The 22,760-nt window shown below is 53.4% G+C and overlaps 3 protein-coding genes and 1 pseudogene across 4 annotated transcripts; 3 read left to right on the top strand and 1 right to left on the bottom strand.

The window, feature by feature from the left end:
• Nucleotides 1-1,657: 1,657 nt before the first annotated feature.
• Nucleotides 1,658-4,502, top strand: LOC114866196 (C-type lectin domain family 4 member F-like; annotated as a pseudogene).
• Nucleotides 4,503-5,822: 1,320 nt separating this feature from the next.
• On the top strand, nucleotides 5,823-10,677 carry gnb3b (guanine nucleotide binding protein (G protein), beta polypeptide 3b). The gene is made up of 9 exons (XM_029167861.3): nucleotides 5,823-6,317; nucleotides 7,194-7,309; nucleotides 7,389-7,534; nucleotides 7,644-7,707; nucleotides 7,776-7,932; nucleotides 8,898-8,964; nucleotides 9,035-9,236; nucleotides 9,326-9,542; nucleotides 9,770-10,677. The coding sequence occupies exons 2-9, from the start codon at nucleotides 7,241-7,243 to the stop codon at nucleotides 9,874-9,876; spliced, it is 1,029 nt and encodes a 342-aa protein (XP_029023694.1). The 5' UTR covers nucleotides 5,823-6,317; nucleotides 7,194-7,240; the 3' UTR covers nucleotides 9,877-10,677.
• Nucleotides 10,678-11,800: 1,123 nt separating this feature from the next.
• Nucleotides 11,801-13,604, top strand: LOC114866171 (triosephosphate isomerase). Its single transcript, XM_029167897.3, has 7 exons — nucleotides 11,801-12,021; nucleotides 12,229-12,352; nucleotides 12,501-12,600; nucleotides 12,668-12,785; nucleotides 12,865-12,950; nucleotides 13,025-13,112; nucleotides 13,175-13,604. Exons 1-7 carry the CDS (start codon nucleotides 11,910-11,912, stop codon nucleotides 13,291-13,293), a joined length of 747 nt encoding a protein of 248 aa, XP_029023730.1. The 5' UTR covers nucleotides 11,801-11,909; the 3' UTR covers nucleotides 13,294-13,604.
• A 56-nt stretch (nucleotides 13,605-13,660) lies between these two features.
• On the bottom strand, nucleotides 13,661-21,880 carry eno2 (enolase 2). Of its 2 annotated transcripts, none has more exons than XM_029167806.3 (13): nucleotides 21,720-21,880; nucleotides 17,814-17,899; nucleotides 17,337-17,432; nucleotides 17,055-17,113; nucleotides 16,874-16,943; nucleotides 16,365-16,498; nucleotides 16,054-16,145; nucleotides 15,838-15,968; nucleotides 15,520-15,717; nucleotides 15,243-15,444; nucleotides 14,771-14,879; nucleotides 14,638-14,696; nucleotides 13,661-14,273 (listed from the first exon to the last, which is right to left on the bottom strand). In XM_029167806.3, exons 2-13 carry the CDS (start codon nucleotides 17,896-17,898, stop codon nucleotides 14,204-14,206), a joined length of 1,305 nt encoding a protein of 434 aa, XP_029023639.1. In that variant the 5' UTR covers nucleotide 17,899; nucleotides 21,720-21,880; the 3' UTR covers nucleotides 13,661-14,203. The 2 variants fall into 2 exon arrangements, with proteins under 2 accessions (XP_029023639.1, XP_055368880.1); XM_055512905.1 differs by lacking the exon at nucleotides 21,720-21,880 and adding an exon at nucleotides 21,675-21,696.
• Nucleotides 21,881-22,760: the final 880 nt, after the last annotated feature.

The raw sequence follows: 22,760 nt of genomic DNA, 5'->3' as shown, positions 1-22,760 counted from the left end.
CTAGGCTACTGATCAGGAACAACTGAATAAAGCTGACGATGTTAGAGACCCTAGAACATCCATCCAAACATGAAGCAGTCACATGAGCACAAATCCTGAAGGTCCAGAAACATTCACACATTATGAACCACACTGCTGTGTGCATTTACACCAGGTTAGTGCAGAACATCTGGCTCCTCCACCAACAGCAGCTCAACCAGGCTTTAACGGGGAAATGCTGACATCTGCTGGCACAAATATTCACCCTCACTCACCCTCACTCACCCATACTCACCCATACTCACCCATACTCACCCTCACTTACCTTCCCTCACCCTCACTCACCCATACTCACCCATACTCACCCTCACTCACCTTCTCTCACCTTCACTCACCTTCTCTCACCCTCACTCACTCTCACTCACCTTTACTCACCTTCATTCACCTTTACTCACCTTCACTCACCCTCACTCACCCTGACTCACCTTCTCTCACCTTCTCTCACCTTCACTCACCTTCACTCACCTTCACTCACCTTCTCTCACCCTCACTCACCCTCACTTACCTTCTCTCACCTTCACTCACCTTCACTCACCTTCTCTCATCCTCACTCATCCTCACTCACCTTCACTCACCCTCATTCACCTTTACTCACCTTCTCTCTCCCTCACTCACCCTCACTCACCTTCACTCACCTTCACTCACCTTTACTCACCTTTACTCACCTTCTCTCATTCTCACTCACCTTCTCTCATCCTCACTCATCCTCACTCATCCTCACTCATCCCTCACTCACTCTCACTCACCTTCTCTCACCTTTACTCACCCTCACTCACCTTCTCTCACCTTCACTCACCTTCTCTCACCCTCACTCACTCTCACTCACCTTTACTCACCTTCATTCACCCTCTCTCACCTTCACTTACCTTCACTTACCTTCACTCACCTTCTCTCACCTTCACTCACCCTCACTCACCCTGACTCACCTTCTCTCACCTTCACTCACCTTCACTCACCTTCTCTCATCCTCACTCATCCTCACTCATCCTCACTCATCCTCACTCACTCTCACTCACCTTCTCTCACCTTTACTCACCCTCACTCACCTTCATTCACCCTCACTCACCTACTCTCACCCTCACTCACCCTCACTCACCTTCTCTCACCTTCACTCACCTTCACTCACCTTCACTCACCTTCTCTCATCCTCACTCATCCTCACTCATCCTCACTCATCCTCACTCACTCTCACTCACCTTCTCTCACCTTTACTCACCCTCACTCACCTTCATTCACCCTCACTCACCTTCTCTCATCCTCACTCACTCTCACTCACCTTCTCTCACCTTTACTCACCCTCACTCACCTTCTCTCACCCTCACTCACCTTCTCTCACCCTCACTCACCCTCACTCACCTTCTCTCACCCTCACTCACCCTCACTCACCTTCTCCGTGGGTTGCTAAGTCTGTCCCTGCTCACAGTGGGGCAGGAAGCAGGTTTACAGGTCACCTGTCTTTCACAGCCTCACACATACGTTATATAATTTTTAAGGCGGCCTAAATGACCTAAAGCCTTTTTTTCTTTAGGTCATTTTATCTGCGTCCAAACTGTTAAAGCTGTTTTTGTGTTTTATTGTGAAGACATGCGAAGAAGCTGCACTGACTTTTATTTTGAAGGCCAGTGTCTGGGGGCACGGGCAGTTAATAAACAGCTGGATCAGAGACCCGTCGCCAGTTGAAGCCTGTCTCTGCCTCTGGCCGCAGCGATGTCCACCCCCTGCAGCCCCCCCACGGCCGAGGGGCCCTACTCCAAGCTGATGGACGACGACGGAGCCTTCCACGGCTTCAGGCCACGCGCGCCGCACCAAGGTCTCTATGATTAGTAGTATTATTATTAGTGTCGCCCAGGTTCCTGACGCAACCTTCACTGAGGGGTTGCGTCAGGAACCTGGCATCCAGCGTAAAGACTTGCCAAACCCTATGATGCGACTCATTCACTGTGTCGACGCCTGACGGGATAAACTGAAACCTTAGTATTTATGGTTTCAATGAGTTCACATCAATATAAATGTTGGCATCACGCAAGTAGACGCAATAAGAGCAACGCCTCAGTGAGGAGAATCCCATATAATAATATGTTTTGATTATAATAAATAGAATTGATAATAGCAGATTTTATTTTTATGCATGTATTTTAGTTTTAATGATCATCAGTTTTCCTTGACACCAGCTCTGGGTCCTGGTGTAAAGGTTGATTAAGTCTCCTGTGACTCACATATTGTCATGCTTATGTTTATTGAATGGCATCCGTTACGTCCGTGTTTCTTTGTGTTGAGTCCGAGTTTATTACGCAGAGGCTCGTTGCTGCACACCGTCGTGGCTCATGGATCACCTGTGTCTTTGCCTCCAGCTCCTCCTGACTTCACCTCCAGGCTGCGCCGTGTCGGCCCCCAGCGCCTCCTCACCGTGGGCCTGGCCGCGCTCTGCCTCGTCCTGCTGATCGCCATCATCGCCGTGGCTGCTCACAGTGAGTCACAGGTGGAATCAAACTGCTGAATGAACATGTTCCGTCCTTGCAACACAGCGTTGACGTCCTGCACATGCAGCACGTGCACATGTTGGTGAGCTGTTGGTGTCGCAACAGCTGCACGCTGAGAGAAGACAGAGCTTCTGCTTTAAAATAAAGACATCATAACTTATCATGTTCCTCCCTCAGATGAAAAGAACACCTCCAAAGGAGGAGGCCTCCGAGCTGCAGAAGCAGACGCAAGACGCAAACCTGACGGCTCTGAGCGCCTCCAACAGCAGGCTGCAGAAGGAGAAGGAGCAGCTGCAGAAGGAGAAGGAGCAGCTGCAGAAGGAGAAGGAGCAGCTGCAGAAGGAGAAGGAGCAGCTGCAGAAGGAGAAGGAGCAGCTGCAGAAGGAGAAGGAGCAGCTGCAGAAGGAGAAGGAGCAGCTCCTGCTCAGACTGGCCTCCTCTGCAGGTCTGAGCTCTCACCGTGGCACCGCCGCCTCTGAGCCACCTCATTCATCTCTTTCTTTCTGACCCTCAGCCCCGGCCACCACCCCCCCGCCTCCCTCCGTCTCCTGCCTTCAGGGCTGGCGCTCCTTCGGCGGCAGCTGCTACTACATCTCCACCCTCGCCATGTCCTGGCCGTCGGCCCAGTCCTTCTGCCAGCAGCGGGGAGCTCACCTGGCCATCATCCTCACGGCCGAGGAGCAGGTACCGCTGTAGAGCTGCGACTCTGCAGCCGTCTTCAGTCTCATCCTGTCACGCTGCTCTTATTTCGCCGACCGCCTCCTTTGCTCCTGTGCCTCCAGACGTTTCTGTGGGACATGCTTCCCAGAGGCCACTGGAACGCCTACTGGTTTGGGATCACGGACGAGGACACGGAGGACCAGTGGAAATGGGTGGATGGCACCGCGCTGGTCGGAGGGTAGGCCCGCGTCATCCTCACACCAACATGTAGAACAGTGAGCGAAGGTCGGAGGCGTCGGAGCCAAAAATGACAGGAAGTCGAGCAGCTTCGAGCTGCTCCCACGACTGCAGAGTGAAGGTCTCATCATCAGCTGGGTGAAGGTTTAGGCTCATTTCCAGCTCACATCTACAGAAACCGGTTCAGGCCTTAGGAGCCAGCACTTCCTGTTTCACTGGAAACAGACTGGAAATGTTTGACAGGCAGACAAACAACCCGGCTTCTTCCGTTTTTAGCCCCAACCTGTAAATGAACGATGGAGCAGAGACCTTCAGCACAGAGTCACATGCTGTCTGCAAACACTGCTGCTGGGCTCCGAGCGTGACCTCTGACCTGGAAGCAAAGAGGAACTGCTGGAGTGTCACTTCTGTCGTCCGTCCTCCGCTCTTAAACACTCGTTTATCATCTGCCAGCTCATCACATTTTTTAATAACCATCTGATTTCTCTTCCTCATTTTGAAATATGCGTTGATGACTGGACCTGGGTCGTTCCTCTTTGGACCCATACTGCTTCCTCTCTTTGAGTTTGTTCATATTTTCTGTAGTTCGACTGACCGAAGCTCTTTTGTCTCGTCCACCTGCAGCTTTTGGGAGAAGGGTGAGCCCAACAACCACATCGACGAGGACTGCGGCTACATAGTGAAGACCCGGGTGTTGGAGCGCGTGGCGATCCGGAGCTGGTACGACGCCCCCTGCTCCATGGGCCGGAACTTCATCTGTGAGAAGGAGATGGGCTCGAGCTCCAGCAGCGCCGCCACCATAACAGCACAGGTCTGAGGTGGTGCAGCTCAGCCACATGCTGCGGCCCAAACGGGCCCGCGCCTCCTGAGACCTGCAAAACGAACTCTGGCCCAGTGCATGTAACAACTGGGTAAAATCAAAATGAGACAATCAGTAGCAAACCATGAATGAAATCTGTTGTCAAAACGAACCCCGGAGGTCAAGGTTCTTCAAACTAAAAAGGTTGTGATTTTCTGGTGCTGCGTTCAGATCTGAATCTGTAGCAGCTGATTCTGTGTCAACAATAAAAGACGTCTGAGGTTTGACTTGTTGCTGACGTGACGCTGGACGTCTGGTTGTGACCCAGCAGGGGGCAGCGATGGCACGGCCCACAGACACAACAGTTATGTTTTCTGTCAATCAAAGCTTTTAGAGGCTGTAGATAAAATGCATCTGCTGTACAAGAAGCAAATGGTTTCCTGAGATCCTGCGGCTGCTTCTGTAGCAGCTCTGCGCAGCCTGTCCTCTGTGTGAGTCTGGTTTTGACCACATTCAGCATCTTTGGTTTGGCTTTGTCTGATTCTGAAGTCGAGGACGAGGTGCAGCGACTCAGTCTGCGTGGTGTCATCTACTTCCTGGAAAGCCGGCTAAGAGCCTCCCAGAGCCGGGGCACGCTTTCTGCTCCCGCTTCCTCCTGAGCTCGTTACCGGCAGGCAGTTACCAGGAAGCCGGCGAGGCCTCATTAGCCTGGATTAGAGGCTGACAGGGCGGAGCCAGGGGCAGCGGTCCGTCACCATCCAGCGCCAGCGTCCTGCAGGGGGTCGCAAACACGAGCCCGCTGCCCTGCTGGGTCACCCCTCAGACACCAGCAGAACCAGAGCAGCTTCACGGAACCGGGATGGAAGGCGAGGAGAACCCAGAAATCTGTGGGCCTGGTCTGCATTTTGATGCACTAGACAATGCTTTGAGCAGCTGACATCATAATAAACACAAGAGAGGGTTGATTCAAAAATATAATCTGAGCGTAAAAGTCAAAGGCCTTGTTCTGCTGTTCTGTGGAAACACAGAGGGAACCAGGCTGTGCACGACCCAGAACTGGAAGGAACTCCAGCACATGAACTCATGGACGTGCAGCTTCACGATGAACGCGTGGAGCTTAACGTGCATGACTGATGTCACGTCAACTCCAGCCAAAGCCGTTGCATCCATTACTGCTGATCGCTGACGCTCCCATGAAGCCCGAGGACAAACAGTGGATTAGCTGAGTGGAGGACGAGGCCCGCAGTGATCGGATGAGAACCCATGAGAACCCATGAGAACGTGGACTCGCGTTCAGCAGGTCTCACTGTTATTGTTGGGGACTCACATTTGGATCAGGTCTCGTTGCCTTTAAAGCCGTGTTGTGGACGGATCCGGTGGCGCTGGTGCCACCGCTCATCAGAGGCCACGCGGCCGCTGCTCCTCCGCCGTCCACGCCTCCAGGCGTCACACGTCCCGGCCTCGAGGAGAAGCTCTGGGTGCGTCCGCTGCGTGCGGTGTGACGCAGGTTGGGTCTGACCTGCTCTGATTCCCTAACGAGATTGGCCGTCCCCGGATATCCCATTAGTACTGATTAACTGGGCTCAGCTCATTAGCCGTCAAACCAGTTCACCTCGCTGCCCCGCGCAGGGAACAGGAGTCAGGAATCAGGAGAAGTCCAGCTCCTTCTCCACTTTGAACAGACCACGACTCACTCGTGCTCATGAAGCTCGACCTTCTCTGCTTTTCCCACATTTCCTCTCCACCTGCTGCTTTTCTCCTCCTCCTTGTTCTTGTCTTTTGACCTCATAACCTGATTTTCTCGCTCCAATCGGTTTACTCCCTCCTCTCTCTCTCTCTCTCTCTCTCTGTCTCTCTCTCTCTCGCTCGCTCGCTGCCCCACTCTCTCTCTCTTCCCTCTCTATTTCCATCTTTGAGCTTTATCCCTTCATCCCTTATCTCCTTCATCCCCACCAATCCTCATCTGTTTTTCACTGTGGAGGTAGAGACAGGTCGGCTTCATCAGTCTGTTGGAGGAGCAGCGAGCTGCCGGTGCATCCTGGGACTGGACGAGTCTGCACAGGTGCGGGCCGAGAGAAGGGACCACGCTGCTGAGTGCAAAGGTGAGCTTCTTCTTCTTCCCTTCAAACTGTGCTCATGTGTAAGCGTCCAGCTCTGGTGCTGGTTCCTTTAACCCATGGAAGGGTTCTTTGGGCTGAAGTGCAGCTGATGCGCGGCAGCAGGAGGAAGCAGCCTGATCAGACAAACCGGGTCCAGGACTGGACCCTGTCGGTTCTCTGCAGACCCGGTTCTGTCAGTCGACAGCAAGCGGTTTTGTGCCTTTGTAGATGAGACTCTACTACATTTGTGCATCTCTGTCTCTGAGCTCAGTAATCGGATGACAGGAGATTTTCAGTAAAGCTCTCTTGAACCTTTACGTGGACGCAGGGGAGAAACTGGAGCCTGTTGTTGAGTCTGAAGCTTTTAGAAAACACTGTTTTCAGCGTGTGTCCGGCTGCAGAAATGAGGGACGTTCCTCCATCCAGACGCGCTCAGGCGATAAACAAACAGATCTACAGAGGAACATGTGGAATGAGACGCTGATGGAATCAACTGACGGCTCCATCACGGAGGCAGGCGTCCGTCTGGAGTCTGACAGTTTCAGCGTTGCATCTTTTGAACGTTCCTCGTGTTTCCTTCGTCTGTTTTTTAGCGTTTAGTGAGAGTTTCAATAAGCAGCAGCGTTAAGTTAGTGGTTTGATCCTATTACGGAGCATTAGCCACATTCACTGAATGCACGCAGGCCCTGGAATGAAAATGACAGTGGCTTGATCCCTCAGACTGAAAGCTCTAAGCGTATTATATTCCTCAGACTCTGGAGCACCACCTTTCAGGAAATGACTTCCAAGCGGAGCTGCTGCTGCCTCACACTCAGAGCCAAGCTCCTGGTTCTTCAGCAGGTTCTAATAACAAATCTCCTTCTTCTTCTCCTGCCTCAGGCCGATAGTTTCACTTCCCGTCTGTAACATCCTCTTCATCCGTCGCCATGGCAGCCGAGAAAGCTGAAATGGATAAACTGAAAAAGGAGTGCGATGCGCTTCGTACACAGATTGAGGTGAAGCCACGTCCACCTTCCTGTCTGAAAGGATCAGATGTGCTCCACAGTCACCTCCTCCGTCCTTGTTTCCCTCCAGGCGGCTCGTAAGGCTGTGAACGACGGCAGCATGTCAGCATCAGCTGGGGGCGTAGCCGGACTGGGCCGGATCCAGCTGAAGCTCAGGAAGAACCTCAAGGGGCATCTGGCCAAAATCTACGCCATGCACTGGTCGGCCGACTCCAGGTACAGAGCAGCCGCTAGCGTTCGCTGTGGTTTTAGATCATTGGTTCTAAACCTGGACTCGGTTTAAACCAGCGTCTGTTCAACAGCAGCCTCTTCTCTTGTGCTGCAGGCAGATGGTGAGTGCATCACAGGATGGAAAGCTTCTGATCTGGGACACCTTCACTGGAAACAAGGTGAGCTTTTATTTGTGAAACAAAGTCCACATCTGGAACCAGAGCAGCTAAAGCGCCTCCGCCCACAGCTGGTGGCCGTCCCCTTGAAGTCAGCCTGGGTGATGAGCGTGGCCTTCGCTCCCTCCGGAAACCTGGTGGCCAGCGGCGGTCTGGACAACATCTGCACAGTGTACAACATCAAGGCGGCCAGCCCCAAGACCCTGAGGGAGCTGGACGCACACACAGGTGAGGAGGCGGCCCCGGGGCCCGGCACGGGGCCCATGATAGGGTCCAGCACGGGGTTCAGCTGGGTTTACACCGGGTTTACACTGCATCATAGGGCCCAGCACGGGGCCCAGCACGGGGCCCATGATAGGGTCCAGCACGGGGCCCATGATAGGGTCCAGCACGGGGCCCATGATAGGGTCCAGCACGGGGTCCAGCTGGGTTTACACTGGGTTTACATTGGGTTTACACTGCATCATAGAGCGCACCACAGGACCCATCATAGGGCCCAGCACAGGACCCATCATAGGGCCCAGCACAGGACCCATCATAGGGCCCAGCACAGGACCCATCATAGGGCCCTCCACAGGACCCATCATAGGGCCCTCCACAGGACCCATCATAGGGCCCTCCACAGGACCCATCATAGGGCCCAGCACGGGGCCCAGCACGGGGCCCATGATAGGGTCCAGCACGGGGCCCATGATAGGGTCCAGCACGGGGTCCAGCTGGGTTTACACTGGGTTTACATTGGGTTTACACTGCATCATAGAGCGCACCACAGGACCCATCATAGGGCCCAGCACAGGACCCATCATAGGGCCCAGCACAGGACCCATCATAGGGCCCAGCACAGGACCCATCATAGGGCCCTCCACAGGACCCATCATAGGGCCCTCCACAGGACCCATCATAGGGCCCAGCACGGGGCCCAGCACGGGGCCCATGATAGGGTCCAGCACGGGGCCCATGATAGGGTCCAGCACGGGGTCCAGCTGGGTTTACACTGGGTTTACATTGGGTTTACACTGCATCATAGAGCGCACCACAGGACCCATCATAGGGCCCAGCACAGGACCCATCATAGGGCCCAGCACAGGACCCATCATAGGGCCCAGCACAGGACCCATCATAGGGCCCTCCACAGGGCCCCCAGGGCCACGCTGGAGGCACGGGTTGCTGAGCAGCCTCTGTGTCGCCCCCAGGTTACCTGTCCTGCTGCCGCTTCCTCAGCGACACTGAGATCCTGACGGCCTCCGGCGACACCACCTGGTGAGTGACAGCTTAGTTATGAGTTACGGTGCGGTCCCGGCGTGAAGCCAACCCGTGTGCCGCTCCGCAGCTGCCTGTGGGACCTGGAGACCGGCAAGCAGAAGACCGTGTTCACCAACCACATCGGAGACTGCATGTCGCTGGCCCTGTCCCCCGACATGAACACCTTCATCTCCGGAGCCTGCGACTCTCTGGCCAAGCTGTGGGACCTGAGGGAAGGGGCCTGCAAGCAGACCTTCAGCGGCCACACCAGCGACATCAACGCCATCGCTGTGAGGGCGCCGGCGTAGTCGCACACGCTTCTGAGTGTGTGTGTGTGTGTGTGTGTGTGTGTGTGACCCCCAAACTCTTTCCACCTCAGTTCTTCCAGAACGGACACGCCATCATCACGGGCTCCGACGACTGCTCCTGCAAAATGTACGACCTGCGCTCCGACCAGGAGGTGATCACCTACCAGGACCCCAGCCTGAACGCCGGCGTCACCTCCGTGGCCCTGTCCAACTCCGGACGCCTCATCTTCGCCGGCTACGACGACTTCAACTGCCACATCTGGGACTCACTGAAGGGGGAGAAAATCGGTGAGTGGGTCACGGCAGCAAAGTGTGGGCAGCGGGAACTAAGGCGGCGGCGGTAAAACCTTCTCGTCTCCTCCCTCCTCCCTCCTCCTTCTCGTCTCCCCCCTCCTCCCCTCCTCCCTCTTGTTCCCCCCACCACTGCTCCTTCTCCTCTCCTCCTCCTCTTTTCCCTCTCATCTCCTCCCCTCCTCCTTCACGTGTCCCTCCCCCTTCTCACCCCCCTCCTCCAGGCGTGCTGTCCGGCCATGACAACAGGGTGAGCTGCACCGGCGTCCCCAACGACGGCATGGGCGTGTGCACAGGCTCCTGGGACAGCTTCCTCAAACTGTGGAACTGAGGCCTCTGCTGCAGAGGGAGTCACCTGGGAGAGGAGGAGGAAGACGAGGGGGAGGAGAGGAGGAGGAGAGGAGGAGGAAGACGAGGGGGAGGAGAGGAGGAGGAAGACGAGGGGGAGGAGGGGAGGAGGGGAGGAGGCTGAAGCCAGGGGTAGAAGAGTAGGAGGAGGCGTGGGTGCAGAGCGTCCTCTCTTTCTCTCTCCCTCTTTGTTTCTTTGTCAGTCATTTGTGCAAACAGGTTGTAGCCGCTGTGTAAACTCAGCAGGACGCTGCAAGTACAAGAGAGTTTAACCCGTTAAACGCGAAAAAAGAAAATCAATAAAAAACATTTTAAATTATAGCACATTATTCAAAAGAATTACTGAGCACGATTAAGCTCTTAATGAGAATATCAACAATAACATTGATATAGGATTTTGACAATACAAAGAGAGCACGTGAATACTGACCATTAATAAGCTAGGATTTATTTTTATTGTCTTGAGGTCACTGACGTGGGAGAGAGCCCTTCTCTTGCTTAGGTAAAAACATGGAGACGTACGTTAGCGCGATGAGATGTTCTTGCACTGTCTTCTGTCGTGCGTCGCACGCAGAGAACACGTGTCTGCTAGAGTTCTGCTGCTCCTTGAACAAAGCTTCCGATGGAGGCCGGTGCCGAGACGCCGGCCGATGGTTCAACGCTGTCAACATCTCCAGGGTTCAGCAGCACGTTGTAGTACTTTTACACTCCCTCTGTAAAAACACACGAGAACGTTTATGGAAAATCTTTCTAATAAACATAGAATTCTGCATTAACAGCTGTAGGAGTCTTTGTGTGAGCCGCTGGGACGATGTGCGATTCAACACATTCGCACGTCAGCTGTGGAGGAACAAACCAGTCAGAGAGGACACGTGAACCCAGCATCAACACTGGTTCAAATCTGAACCAGTTCCAGCAGAAGATTATAACAATGTCGATAGTATTATAATAATTATTTCACTAATTGAGAATTAACATGAATGAACCTAAGAAATGTTGGTTTTTGATCTGGAGGAATCAAACTGAATGTATGAATATAATAATAGTAATATCCATCCATACCGCTTAATCCCATATTTGGGGATTACCTACCGACCTAATGCATGATTTGAACTGTGGGAGGAAGCCAGAGAGAACCCACGCGAACACAGGGAGAACATGCGAACTCCACACCATCATCTTTATCATCATCATCATCATCATCATAATAATAATATCCACTGAAACTAAAGACGTTGCTAAAAAATGAAGAAGAACTTCGCAACCAGATAAACCCTTGTTTAAGAGATATTTAATAACTACGTCCACCTGCAGAACTGTGTGTGACAGCACAGCGGGCAGTCCGGTCTCCTTCCTCTTCACCCTGCACACCTCAGAGGCAGATCAGTATTAGATGCTCCACAGAACAGTTATCAGTCTGTACAACCGCTCCCCTCTGGAAGGGTCCACCTGCGTCTGTGTACACACACGGTTTATAGGAGTTGTATGTGCACACAAAGTAACCTGATTTGTGTGTATATGTGTATAAATATGGATATATTTGTATGTATTTATACATATATTACACGCCTGTCCTGATAATACTTTTTGGTATTTTCAATCCCCCCTTTTATACAATGTAAAAACAATTATAAGTGTGTAAAGCAATTTCCCTCTGGGAAAAAAAAGAATCTTGAATATGTGCTATTGTGTTAAGTTTAGTTGATTTTCATTGTGATTCATTTAGTCATTTATAGATATAATTAATATGATGTTATTGACCTATTATAAGTTAAACAAATGATAAAAAAGTAAGAAAGTAAGAAAATGTAATTTATTCAGATGACGTGTTCGTCGTGACCAGCAGGTGGCGCTGACGCGCCGTGACGCAGAGTAATGGGCTTTATGAGCAGGAAGCCTGTGATTGGTGGAGCTTCCTCTCGCTGCACCTGACGCGCGCGCCGCTCATCCTGCAGCAGCTGATCCTCCGGAGCCGCATCGATCCAGTTCAGCGGCATCAGCGACCGTCGTTCGGCCATGGCGTCCAGGAGGTTCTTCGTGGGAGGAAACTGGAAGATGAACGGGACCAAGGAGAGCGTGGAGGAGCTGGTGTCCGTCCTGAACGCCGCCAGCCTGCACGACGAAACCGGTAAATGCCCGAACCGAGTCCGGTACCGTCGCTGATTCACCAACAAGGTTTGAGGTGCAGACGTAAAGAAATGCAGAGATGACGTCAGGCTGAGCCGCGTAACGGCCTCGTGCCCGCTGCTTCTCCGTCGCTGCGTCGTTCCTGGTGCGTTCACGTGTCAGCTGTGTCTGAAGGCTCGTCTGAAGTGGTGACGTGCTGTGGTTTCAGACGTGGTGTGCGCGCCTCCCTCCATCTACCTGCACTTCGCTCGCTCCATTTTGGATCCCAAGATCAGCGTCGCGGCCCAGAACTGCTACAAGACGGCAAAGGGGGCGTTTACAGGCGAGATCAGGTAACTCGACCCAGCACGTGACCTTCACTGATGGGGAGGTGGTCACGTGGTTTAGTGGCACATTTATTGCTTTCGATCTTGAAGTATTTCCTGAATCTCGAGTGCAGCGTTGATGTGGATTTGCCATGACACTGAGTGCTGTCCGCAGCCCGGCCATGATCCGGGACTGCGGCGCCGACTGGGTGATCCTGGGACACTCCGAGCGGCGCCACGTGTTCGGCGAAGGCGACGAGCTGACGGGCCAGAAGGTGGGTTTGGGTCGGCTCCTGGCGCGTGCTGCCGTCTGCGGGCGCTCAACGTCTGGCTGCTCCTCAGGTGGCTCACGCTCTGGACAGCGGCCTCGGGGTCATCGCCTGCGTTGGAGAGACGCTGGAGGAGCGCGAGGCCGGCACCACAGAAGAAGTCGTCTACGCTCAGACGCAGTTTATTGCAGGTCGGAGGGGCTTCCTGCGCGTTCGACCATCGTGGGACGTGTGGGTCGATTCTTAATGATGCGTGTGCTTTGGTTCTAGATAACGTGAAGGACTGGGACAAAGTGGTTCTGGCTTATGAGCCTGTTTGGGCCATCGGAACCGGCAAGACTGCGTCACCTGAGCAGGTCCGGCCGGCGCCTCCTCCCTGCAGGTTTTAACGCAGGAGTCTCCGTTTTAAGGTTTGCTCCTGCTTGTCCAGGCTCAGGAGGTCCACCAGAACCTGAGGGGCTGGTTCCGAGCGAACGTGTCCGACGACGTGGCCGACGCCGTGCGCATCATCTACGGAGGTCAGTGCCGCCGTGCGTGTGCGAGCGGCTCCGGGCGCCTCGCTAACACTGTCTGTGTGCAGGCTCGGTGACGGCCGCCAACTGCAGGGAGCTGGCGTCTCAGGACGACGTGGACGGCTTCCTGGTGGGCGGAGCTTCTCTGAAGCCAGAGTTTGTGGACATCGTGAACGCCCGAGCGTGACGAGCACGGAGCGAGGCGTCCCGGCGGCGCCGTGGTGACCGGCTGGTGGCTGAAGGTGGATCCCGCCCACTGCGACATAGCCCCGCCCACCGCCACATAGCCCCGCCCGCCGCTGCATTGTCCCACCCACTGCGGCATAGCCCCGCCCACCGCCACATAGCCCCGCCCACCATCACTGCTTCACTCTGATGTAGCGTCTCTAGTCTCAGGCTTTGGGTTGAAGCTCCAACCACCGACTCAGTGGAACAAATGAAGTGATGTGCTTTGTTTCTGTTGGACCCTGACCTCACTATTAAAGCTGTTCCCTCTCATGTGCTTGTAGTGTTGTGGTTCTGTCATCAGAGACACATACGTGACGACAAGCTCATAAACTGTAAACCGTTTATTTCACATACACTTTGTTCACATTGTTTTCAAGACAAACGTTCGTGTTTAAATTCTCTTCTTTTGCATCACAGCTACTCTATGGACGTTCAGGACGGAGGGTTGTGGGTGGGTGTCCTCAGGTGGAGGACGGACGGGGACAGATCATCAGTGACGGTGGGTGAGGACGAACGGGGTGTGGCCGAGGAGGAGACGTGATGACGAGGACGGAGGCCGAGCAGACGGTGACTCAGCGCCTTCGCTCCCTGAAGCTGCTGCTGTCTCCCTCTTTTTATTTGCTCTTTGCTCCTCTGTGTTTTTGCAGGTTTGTCCTCTGGCTGTACATGAACTATTCCTTTAAAACTACAGTAACAGTGCATGTCTGGCTTTAGTCCCTGCTGCGTGAGCGTACAGCGCCGTCCTAAAGCTCCGGTGCATATTTGATTGAGTCGTTTTGGGTTTTTGGCTCTTTTGTCATCGTTCTTGGTTCATGGCTCTTTCCGTGTTCGGTGTGTTGGTATGTGATTCATTCGTCGGTCTGTGAGCTTCACAGGGCGCTGGGGTTCCTGAAGTTGTGCCCTGCGAAGCGGGCCTGGTCGCCCAGCTCCTCCTCGATCCTGTGAAAGAAACAGGTCTAGTGAAAAGTCTGGAGGCTCAGGAGGCGAGAGTCAAAGAGTCAGAGTCAGAGAGTCAGAGTCAACGAGTCAGAGTCAGAGAGTCAGAGTCAGCGTTTATGTTGGTTGCTTTCGTTTGAATCGTGTAAAGAACCTGTTGCTGTGTTCACCACTGGTTAATGCCCCAGTAAGTCTCACGCTCCTCCACCTCCCCTACAGCCCCATGGGATTACACAGCTACCCCCCCCCCCCCCCCCCCCCCCGCTACTTGGCAAGCGTGGGGCGACACTGCTGGTGTCCTCTGTCACGTCGGTTTTCTCTCAGATGTCGACAGACTGAGCACCTGAGTGAGGATTATGTCACTGACCTCATGAGCTGGTTGTACTTGGCCAAGCGCTCGGATCTGCAGGGAGCGCCGGTCTTAATCTGCAGAGAGAGAAACGGGCTCATGCATGTGAAGAACAGCAGGGAGGCGTGAGGCGGCCGGTCCCGGTACCAACCTGTCCGGTGCAGAGGCCCACCACCAAGTCAGCGATGAAGGTGTCCTCGGTCTCTCCTGAGCGGTGGCTCACCATCACCCCCCAGCCGTTGGCCTGAGCCAGTTTACACCTGGGCGACAGCGCACGTTTAGCTTTGGTTCATGACTCACAGATGCTGCTGCTGCTTCCTGTCTGAGCTGCTGCCTCCAGCTGGGCTCCCATTCACCGTTTCCTGTCTCCCCCTCGGCTCTGATCCAGCTGCTCTGTCAGGACTGATGGCTTCAAACCCTGAGTGACGTGTGTTAAACCTGGGATTAAAGGCCTCTCTCTCTTCCAGCTCAGATCAGCTGTGCTCATAGTTTGGTTGTTTTGTGTTCTGTTTCTGCATATTAGAGTTTTAGTCACGTGGCGCTGCCGCCCCCCAGTCCCCCCAGTCCCCCCAGTCCTCCCAGTCCCCCCGACCCCCTGGTGCTGGATGTGGGCTCATACGTACGCCTGTATGGCCTCGGTGACTGTGCCGATCTGGTTGACTTTGAGCAGCAGGCAGTTGCAGGCTCGCTCCTCGGCCGCCTTCTCTATCCTCTTGGGGTTGGTCACCGTCAGATCGTCCCCAACAACCTGGATCCCCACCTGGGCCGTGAGGCGGGACCAGGCCTCCCAGTCGTCCTGGTCGAACGGGTCCTCGATGGACACCACTGCAAAGGACACGGCGGTGAGAAGCTCCGCAAACAGCCGAGTCAGCGCTGTCTGCAGAGCGAACAAGCAGCCACCTGGGTAGTTGTTGACGAAGCCCTGGTAGATGTCGGCCAGCTCCTCCGCGGTGATGCGTCGCTCTGCATCCGGGGGCGATTTGAAGTCCAGGTCATATTTCCCGTCGCGGTAAAACTCGGAGGCGGCCACGTCCATCCCGACCACCACCTTGTCCGTGAAGCCGGCTTTCTCGATGGCCGTCTGCAGCAGGTCCAGAGCTGAGGAGGAAACGGAACCACGATGAGGCGTCGGCCTGATGGTGCTGCGTCTGCGCGTCAGCAGGTTAATAAAGCGTCAGTGTGCTGAGTCAGCAGACGAGGACGGCTGCTCCCACTCACCCTCGCTGTTCTCCAGGATGTTGGGAGCGAATCCCCCCTCGTCCCCCACGTTGGTGGCGTCCTGGCCGTACTTCTCCTGGATCACTCCCTTCAGGGTGTGGTACAGCTCCGAGCCTATCCTCAGCGCCTCCCTGACGGAGGACAGCGCATGAGCTTCTAGCAGCCAACGCCGCGCGTCCCAGCGTTTATCTCAAACGGACGTGTGGAGGTTCTTACTTGAAGGACTCGGCTCCGACGGGAAGAACCATGAACTCCTGCATGGCCAGTTTGTTTCCTGCGTGAGAGCCTCCGTTTATCACGTTAAAGGCCTGGAAGCAGCAGACGTGGAGGCTGAGGGTGTGTGTGTGTGTGTGTGTGTGTGTGTGTGTGTGTGTGTGTGTGTGTGTGTGTGTGTGTGTGTGTGTGTGTGTGTGTGTGTGTGTGTGTGTGTGTGTGTGTGTGTGTGTGTGTGTGCGTGTGTGCGTGTGTGCGTGTGTGTGTGTATTTCTGCGTGTCTGTATTTCTGCGTGTGTGTGTGCGCGTCCTACCGGCACCGGCAGCACCAGCTCCGTGTTTCCAGCCAGGTCGGCGATGTGGCGGTACAGCGGCGCCTCCTTCTCTGCGGCGCCGGCCTTACAGACGGCCAGAGACACGCCCAGGATGGCGTTGGCCCCGAACTGGGCTGAGGGACACAGCTGTGTGAGAACCTGTGTGTGTGTGTGTGTGTGTGTGTGTGTCATTCATAACCTGTGTGTGTGTGTGTGTGTGTGTCATTCATAACCTGTGTGTGTGTGTGTGTGTGTGTGTGTGTGTGTGTGTGTGTGTGTGTGTGTGTGTGTGTGTGTGTGTGTGTGTGTGTGTGTGTGTGTGTGTGTGTGTGTGTGTGTGTGTTTGTGTGTGTGTGTGTGTGTCATTCATAACCTGTGTGTGTGTGTGTGTGTGTGTGTGTGTGTGTGTGTGTGTGTGTGTGTGTGTGTGTGTGTGTACGCAGGTCCATCAGCCGTCTCTGGGTGTTTGAGCGGCGTCAGTAAGAACGGATCCGAGCTGCTGGACTCACATTTGTTTTCCGTGCCGTCCATCTCGATCATCATGTTGTCCAGCTGCTCCTGCTCCACCACGCTGACGCCCTGCACACACACAGCGGTCACACAATGCAAACACAGCCTCCACACGCTCAGCGCCTGGTGTCAAGTCCAGGTGTGACCTCGGCCTCACGCTGTGAGTGTTGTTTGACTTACGGAGGCTATGAGAGCCGGCGCCAGCGAGTCGTTGATGTGGCCCACGGCCGTCAGAACCCCTGAACCCGGGAGGAAGAGAACAGCAGGCTGGTCAGCGTGTGTGTGTGTGTGTGTGTGTGTGTGTGTGTGTGTGTGTGTGTGTGTGTGTGTGTGTGTGTGTGTGTGTGTGCGTGTGTGTGCGTGTGTGCGTGTGTGTGCGTGCGTGCGTGTGCGTGCGTGTGTGCGTGCGTGTGCGCGCGTGTGCGCGTGCGTGTGTGTGCGTGTGTGTGTCTGTCTGCAGACCTTTGCCCTTGTAGCGGCTCTGGTCTCCGTCCCGCAGCTCCAGCGCTTCATAGATCCCAGTGGACGCTCCGCTGGGAACCGCAGCCCTGAACAGACCTGAGGGACGGACGGAAACGGCCCGCGATCAGCTGATCACACCTGCACAACGCCCGCCCGCTTTATAACATGCTCTTATTGTGGAGGAACCAGTTTTGTTTCTCGAGTTGTTTCTGACGACAAGTGTGTGGTTTCCAATTTCTATCTAAATCCTAAATGCTTCTTTTAGCCTGTTTTGCTCTAGGTCTCGCGTGTCTTGTCTTGTTGCTGCCTGGCATTAACTCATAGCCTCAGTCTCCTCCTAAGAATTGATCAAACTGGACAGAGGTCACAGCAAGGTCACTGCATGTCAGAAGCAATCTACAGTTACAACAAAGATGCTGCTGCTCTGTCAAACTGTCTCCATGAACGGCTGCTGACGTGATGAATGTGAGCGGACACCTTTCTCTGTGCGAAGGTCCACTTCCACCGTGGGGTTTCCCCGGGAGTCCAAGATCTCCCTGGCAACGATGCTGACGATCGACATCCTGAGGGAAGAACGCAAAGGCTGTCACACCTGCAGTGTGAGACGCAAAGCTGCTCACGTCAGCGTCGATTTGGACAGAACAGAAGGGGGCGACGAAGGGGGCGACGAAGGAGGCGACGAAGGAGGCGACAAAGGAGGCGACGAAGGGGGCGACGAAGGAGGCGACGAAGGAACCGACGAAGGAGGCGACGAAGGGGGCGACGAAGGAGGCGACGAAGGAGCCCTCACGGGTGAGAAGGTCTATTTTTAACACAGAACAACCTGCCTGTTGATACGAGAGGCAGCCTCACACACGCACACGATCACACACGCACACGATCACACACACACACACACTATCACACACACAAGGAGGTTGCAGTAAAATGTTCAGCAGTAAATTATGCATGTCTGTGCTGCTGCGTTCATCCAGACGAAGCTGCTGCTGGTCAATAATCAGAGCAGCTCTGTTCCATTTTCTATTTGCTGTCAAACCAAAGCAACATTGTATTGATCCCACTAACAATTACTGACTGAATATATTTATAGGTGATCACATGCAGTTGCGTGATCCGTGACCTGGCTCTTTGGAACAGACCTCCACCTGGTCGAAGGAGGACGTTTGCTTTTAGCCGTCGCTTGAGCCCGTTCTGCTCGTGTGTTGACGCTGCTCTGCTGTTGCTTCGTCTCTCCCAGGAGAGAAGCAGAACGGAAAATCCTGCAGCGCTGCTGTAAGTAGGCCAGCGCTCAGCATCAGCATCAGCATCAGCAGCAGCAGCAGCAGCAGCAGCAGCAGCAGCAGCAGCAGCAGCAGCAGCAGCATCTCACCAGCTCTGAGCTTCTCAAGTGTCACACGACCAAAGACGGAAAACGTGCAGAACCACGCTGACATTTAATGATCAGGCAGTTTGTGATGGTTCCTCAGAATGAAAGGACTCTGTTTTGCATAAAGGCCGTTTGCTGCAGGATGCAGACGCAGCGGCTGGTGGCTCTGCAGCAGGAGCTGCTGACGTACATTTAGGTCAGACCCACAGACCAACGCTCACAGTTAGATCTAAATTTAGGAGCATGAGCGTGTTTGTGCTGCAGAATCTAATCTGAGTGTTGCTTTGTGTTCCCAGTTCTCCTGTTCACGAGAAGCTGAGAGCAAACAGCTGATTCTGTGAGACGCCGCTCCATCGACGGGACGCAGCAGCCGCGCTTCGTCCTGTTTAAACACTGCATTCATCTCCCAGGAGCTAAATTTGGTTGGTCACTATGTGCTGCTTCTTCCCAGACGCAGCACAGCCCCTTCACTTCTCTCATCTCAGCACAGATGGAAGCGAAGAAGCATCAGACAGAAGCAGGTCCACATTCAGCTGGAACGTTGTGGGACCGGTCCGTCCTACGTGTACGTGGCAGCAGGTCCTGATGCAGGCTCGTTTACTGGCCCTAGGAGGCAGCAGCGCTTGGTGCAGACCTGCAGCCTGACCTGAACACGTGGGCTTGTTAATAGACTAATAGGCTTTAATCTGCCTCCTGAGTGCTCACAGCCTCCTTCCTCCTCTCCTGCATCCTTCGGGTTTGTGCTGCTTCGGAGGCTGCAGTTTAAAGGATTCCTCCGTCTGTTCTGAAGCCCCACCCTGCAGGTCTGAGTCCCCGCTGAGCAGCAGGACTCATGCCAGCACTCTTACATCACACACTCTCCTTCCAATGACGCCACAGCCAAGAACAACCACTGTTATGTCAGTTCAGTTATGTAGAATCTGGTTTTCATCTGGAACTATTTAAGCCACAACTGAAACTCAAGGATCACATCTCCCTTTGTCTGCGTTGCAGCTTTCACTCCATCTCCTTCTTCACCTTAGCCTGTATTGACATTAAATACTGTGGATATTGTAGATAAAATCAGTCCCGGATCGAACAAGTCGCTGTTTGCTGGTGGAGACTTTTTGTACTTCATGTAGTTCTACAGATGAACGCTTTTACATGAGCGCTGATTTGTGCGCTTTAAAGTTCATCACTCTGTCATGAAAACAGAAATAACCTACGTTCAGTTTAGTTTGTGGATATTTGGTAGGTTTCATTAGGTTCTAATGGAGTCAGCAAATAGTCAAGTCAAGCTGTTCTTCTGTTTGTCAGTTTAAATTCTAGTTCTGTGTTCATGACACCAGCAAAATATATTTATGACACTCGCTAATATCCATAAACACATGTCGTCCTTCCCAATCTGTCGCCACCTCGATGAGCTCATCACTTCACACAGAGCGGAAGCGCGTTACATAAGCTCTACAGCAGCAGAGGGAGGACACCACACCACACCACACCTAGCAGAGACTGCAGTGCTCAGCAGAAAAACAGGGCGAGTCAGGAAGAGACTCAGTGATGGAGAGAGAGAGACGACGCGTGATGGTCTTTGGACCTTTGACAGGTGATGAGAAGGAAAAGTTACTGAAATGAAACCACTTGAGCTTCTCCTGCTGCTTCAAAACATTCAGAAAGGTTAAAGTAAACTCAGAATTATTCACAAGTCCAGAGAAGCCTAAGGATCCCATTTCCCTTCACTAATCACAGAAGCACACTGTCCACACAAAGGAGCCTGATTACTTCAGGTTTATTCATACACCACATCCTGGTAAACGTTGGAGCAGAGACTGAGAAGAGGTGAGATTAAAGGCAACAATGATGTAAGAGAAACATGGAGGGAGTCAGAGATGAAGCAGGAAAGAAGATAAAAAGATGGATGACGAGGAAGGAGGAGGAAGACACACACAGGAAGTGGAGCAGCCTCACACACCGACACACACTTCACCTTCACCCACACATGCAGGATTCAAACACACACGACTTCAACAAACCAGTATAAAACATTATCGAACAGACAAACACACACTGGAATCTAAAGAGATCCCAGAACACACACTGTCCCAACTGAGACTACTGATGAGACAAGACGGATTTATTTTTAAACACTTCAGCTTCTTTAATATTTGGTGCTTTTTGGTAAAAAATAGTGCAAATGTAGAGGAATTGAAAATTATTTCACTTTTAATCGTAAACAAAAAGCAAAAACTCTGAATAAACACATGAAATGAAATCGCACACAAATTGTGTGGCTGCCATTTTCCAAGAAATCTGAGAAAGTACATGTGAGAAAGCAACACACACGCACACTTGACATACAGTAAAGTGACTGATCCCATCGTGTGGCGCATACGCTGCTGAAGCATCCTCACACACACACTCACACACTTGATACACCAAGGACCCGTCTGTAATTGACTGCAGGACCTCATCATACACACCCACACACACTCCTAATGGTCCTGCAGCTAAGGAACACAGCGATGCCTGTTGGAACACACACGCACGCACGCACGCGCACACACACACGCACACGCACACACACACACACACACACACACACATGCAGGATGCAAACACCTCCACACTAATCTGAACCTAATCACAGTCTCCAGTATCAGCGCCAACAACGTGCATGGATATATGAATATCACCCACCAAGGTGGATTCAGGCTCGAACGCGTTTGAATCTGACAGCCATGAGGCAGAATCCCAGACCTGCAGCACAGCAACTCCAGCTTCACACACGTAACACCTCACTGGGCTTTTCTCTCATTTACGCACAAATGAACATACATTTGAAAAAAGCATGAAGCCCATTCCACACGCCCACAGAAGCACCTTAACTCCAGCATCTCTATCACACCAAAACACACGAGCCGCGTCCCTTCTGCACCGAGCAGCATCCGATCGATACGACATGAAACAAGACAACAGATGGATAAACACCACACCTCTCGAGCAAACGGAAAGAGGAAGAGAGGACCGGCTGCCATTACCTGCCGCCTGTGTGTGCTCTGCCTTTCAGCGACTGTAAGAAAATACTGGAGAGGATGAGAGAGAGAGAGAGAGAGAGAGAGAGAGAGAGAGGAGAGCAGGAGGCGGAGGAGGGGTGAGACGTGTGGCAGAGGGGGAGGGGAGATGACTCAGAGAGATGGAAGGAGCATGAGGAGGAGAAGAGGAGGGTTAATTAAAAAGGAGGAGATGGGTGGAATGAAGGGATAAGCACAGGGTGCAGAGGAGGTAAAAATAGAGGAGGGGAGGGCTGCTTCTCTGCTGCAGTGGGGTTCACTCCATGTATACAGTTACATAATCCATCCGACTCAGACGTGACGATGCTGCGTTTGTGTGTCACACCTTTTAACCCCACGAACATTCTGGAAGGCAGAGAACGCACAGAACCCAGCGATGGCTGAGCCACGTGTGAGCGGGCTCAGGTTCAAACGTCCGTGAGCCTCGGTGAAGCGTGTTTGATCAGTAACGTCCGTGAGCCTCGGTGAAGCGTGTTTGATCAGTAACGTCCGTGAGCCTCAGTGAAGCGTGTTTGATCAGTAACGTCCGTGAGCCTCGGTGAAGCGTTTGGACCAGAGAACAGTGTGAGCCTCAGTGAAGCGTTTGGACCAGAGAACAGTGTGAGCCTCAGTGAAGCGTTTGGACCAGAGAACGGCGTGAGCCTCGGTGAAGCGTGTTTGATCAGTAACGTCCATGAGCCTCAGTGAAGCGTGTTTGATCAGAGAACGTGACACCAGCGTGGAGGCCGCTCACGCCTGTGACGCTCAGGCTTCTCAGCTGGTGCTGAGGTCTGAGCAGCAGTTTCAGCAGCTTCTCCTTTCTGCTGCTGGTGACTGTGCCTTTTAAGCTGCTGCGCTGATGTACTAAATGACCTCCCACTTGAATGTGCTCACACAAAGCTTCTCCTTTTTTTGGACATAACATCCAGACTGAGTCCATGTCTGGGCCAAACCTTTATTTCTGTGACAACATGCTGCCTCTAATCAAACACCGGACACGATGTTGAATGACATTTGAAGGTTTACAAC

The sequence above is a fragment of the Betta splendens genome, chromosome 11, assembly GCF_900634795.4.
Source record: "Betta splendens chromosome 11, fBetSpl5.4, whole genome shotgun sequence".
NCBI classification, from domain to species: domain Eukaryota; kingdom Metazoa; phylum Chordata; class Actinopteri; order Anabantiformes; family Osphronemidae; genus Betta; species Betta splendens.
Note: the sequence above shows the minus strand (reverse complement) of the source record. Positions and strands in the feature narration are given on the sequence as shown.

Bases quoted from the DNA above. Each gene is read 5' to 3' on its own strand.
- gnb3b (XM_029167861.3), top strand. From the start codon at position 7,241: ATGGCAGCCGAGAAAGCTGAAATGGATAAACTGAAAAAGGAGTGCGAT. The intron at 7,535-7,643 runs GTACAGAGCAGC...CTTGTGCTGCAG, and splicing joins CACTGGTCGGCCGACTCCAG to GCAGATGGTGAGTGCATCAC. The intron at 8,965-9,034 runs GTGAGTGACAGC...GCCGCTCCGCAG, and splicing joins GCCTCCGGCGACACCACCTG to CTGCCTGTGGGACCTGGAGA.
- LOC114866171 (XM_029167897.3), top strand. From the start codon at position 11,910: ATGGCGTCCAGGAGGTTCTTCGTGGGAGGAAACTGGAAGATGAACGGG. The intron at 12,601-12,667 runs GTGGGTTTGGGT...GCTGCTCCTCAG, and splicing joins ACGAGCTGACGGGCCAGAAG to GTGGCTCACGCTCTGGACAG. The intron at 12,786-12,864 runs GTCGGAGGGGCT...CTTTGGTTCTAG, and splicing joins TCAGACGCAGTTTATTGCAG to ATAACGTGAAGGACTGGGAC.
- eno2 (XM_029167806.3), bottom strand. From the start codon at position 17,898: ATGTCGATCGTCAGCATCGTTGCCAGGGAGATCTTGGACTCCCGGGGA. The intron at 15,969-16,053 runs GTAAGAACCTCC...GTCCTCCGTCAG, and splicing joins GTCGGAGCCGAGTCCTTCAA to GGAGGCGCTGAGGATAGGCT. The intron at 15,445-15,519 runs GTGGCTGCTTGT...TGTCCTTTGCAG, and splicing joins CTTCGTCAACAACTACCCAG to TGGTGTCCATCGAGGACCCG.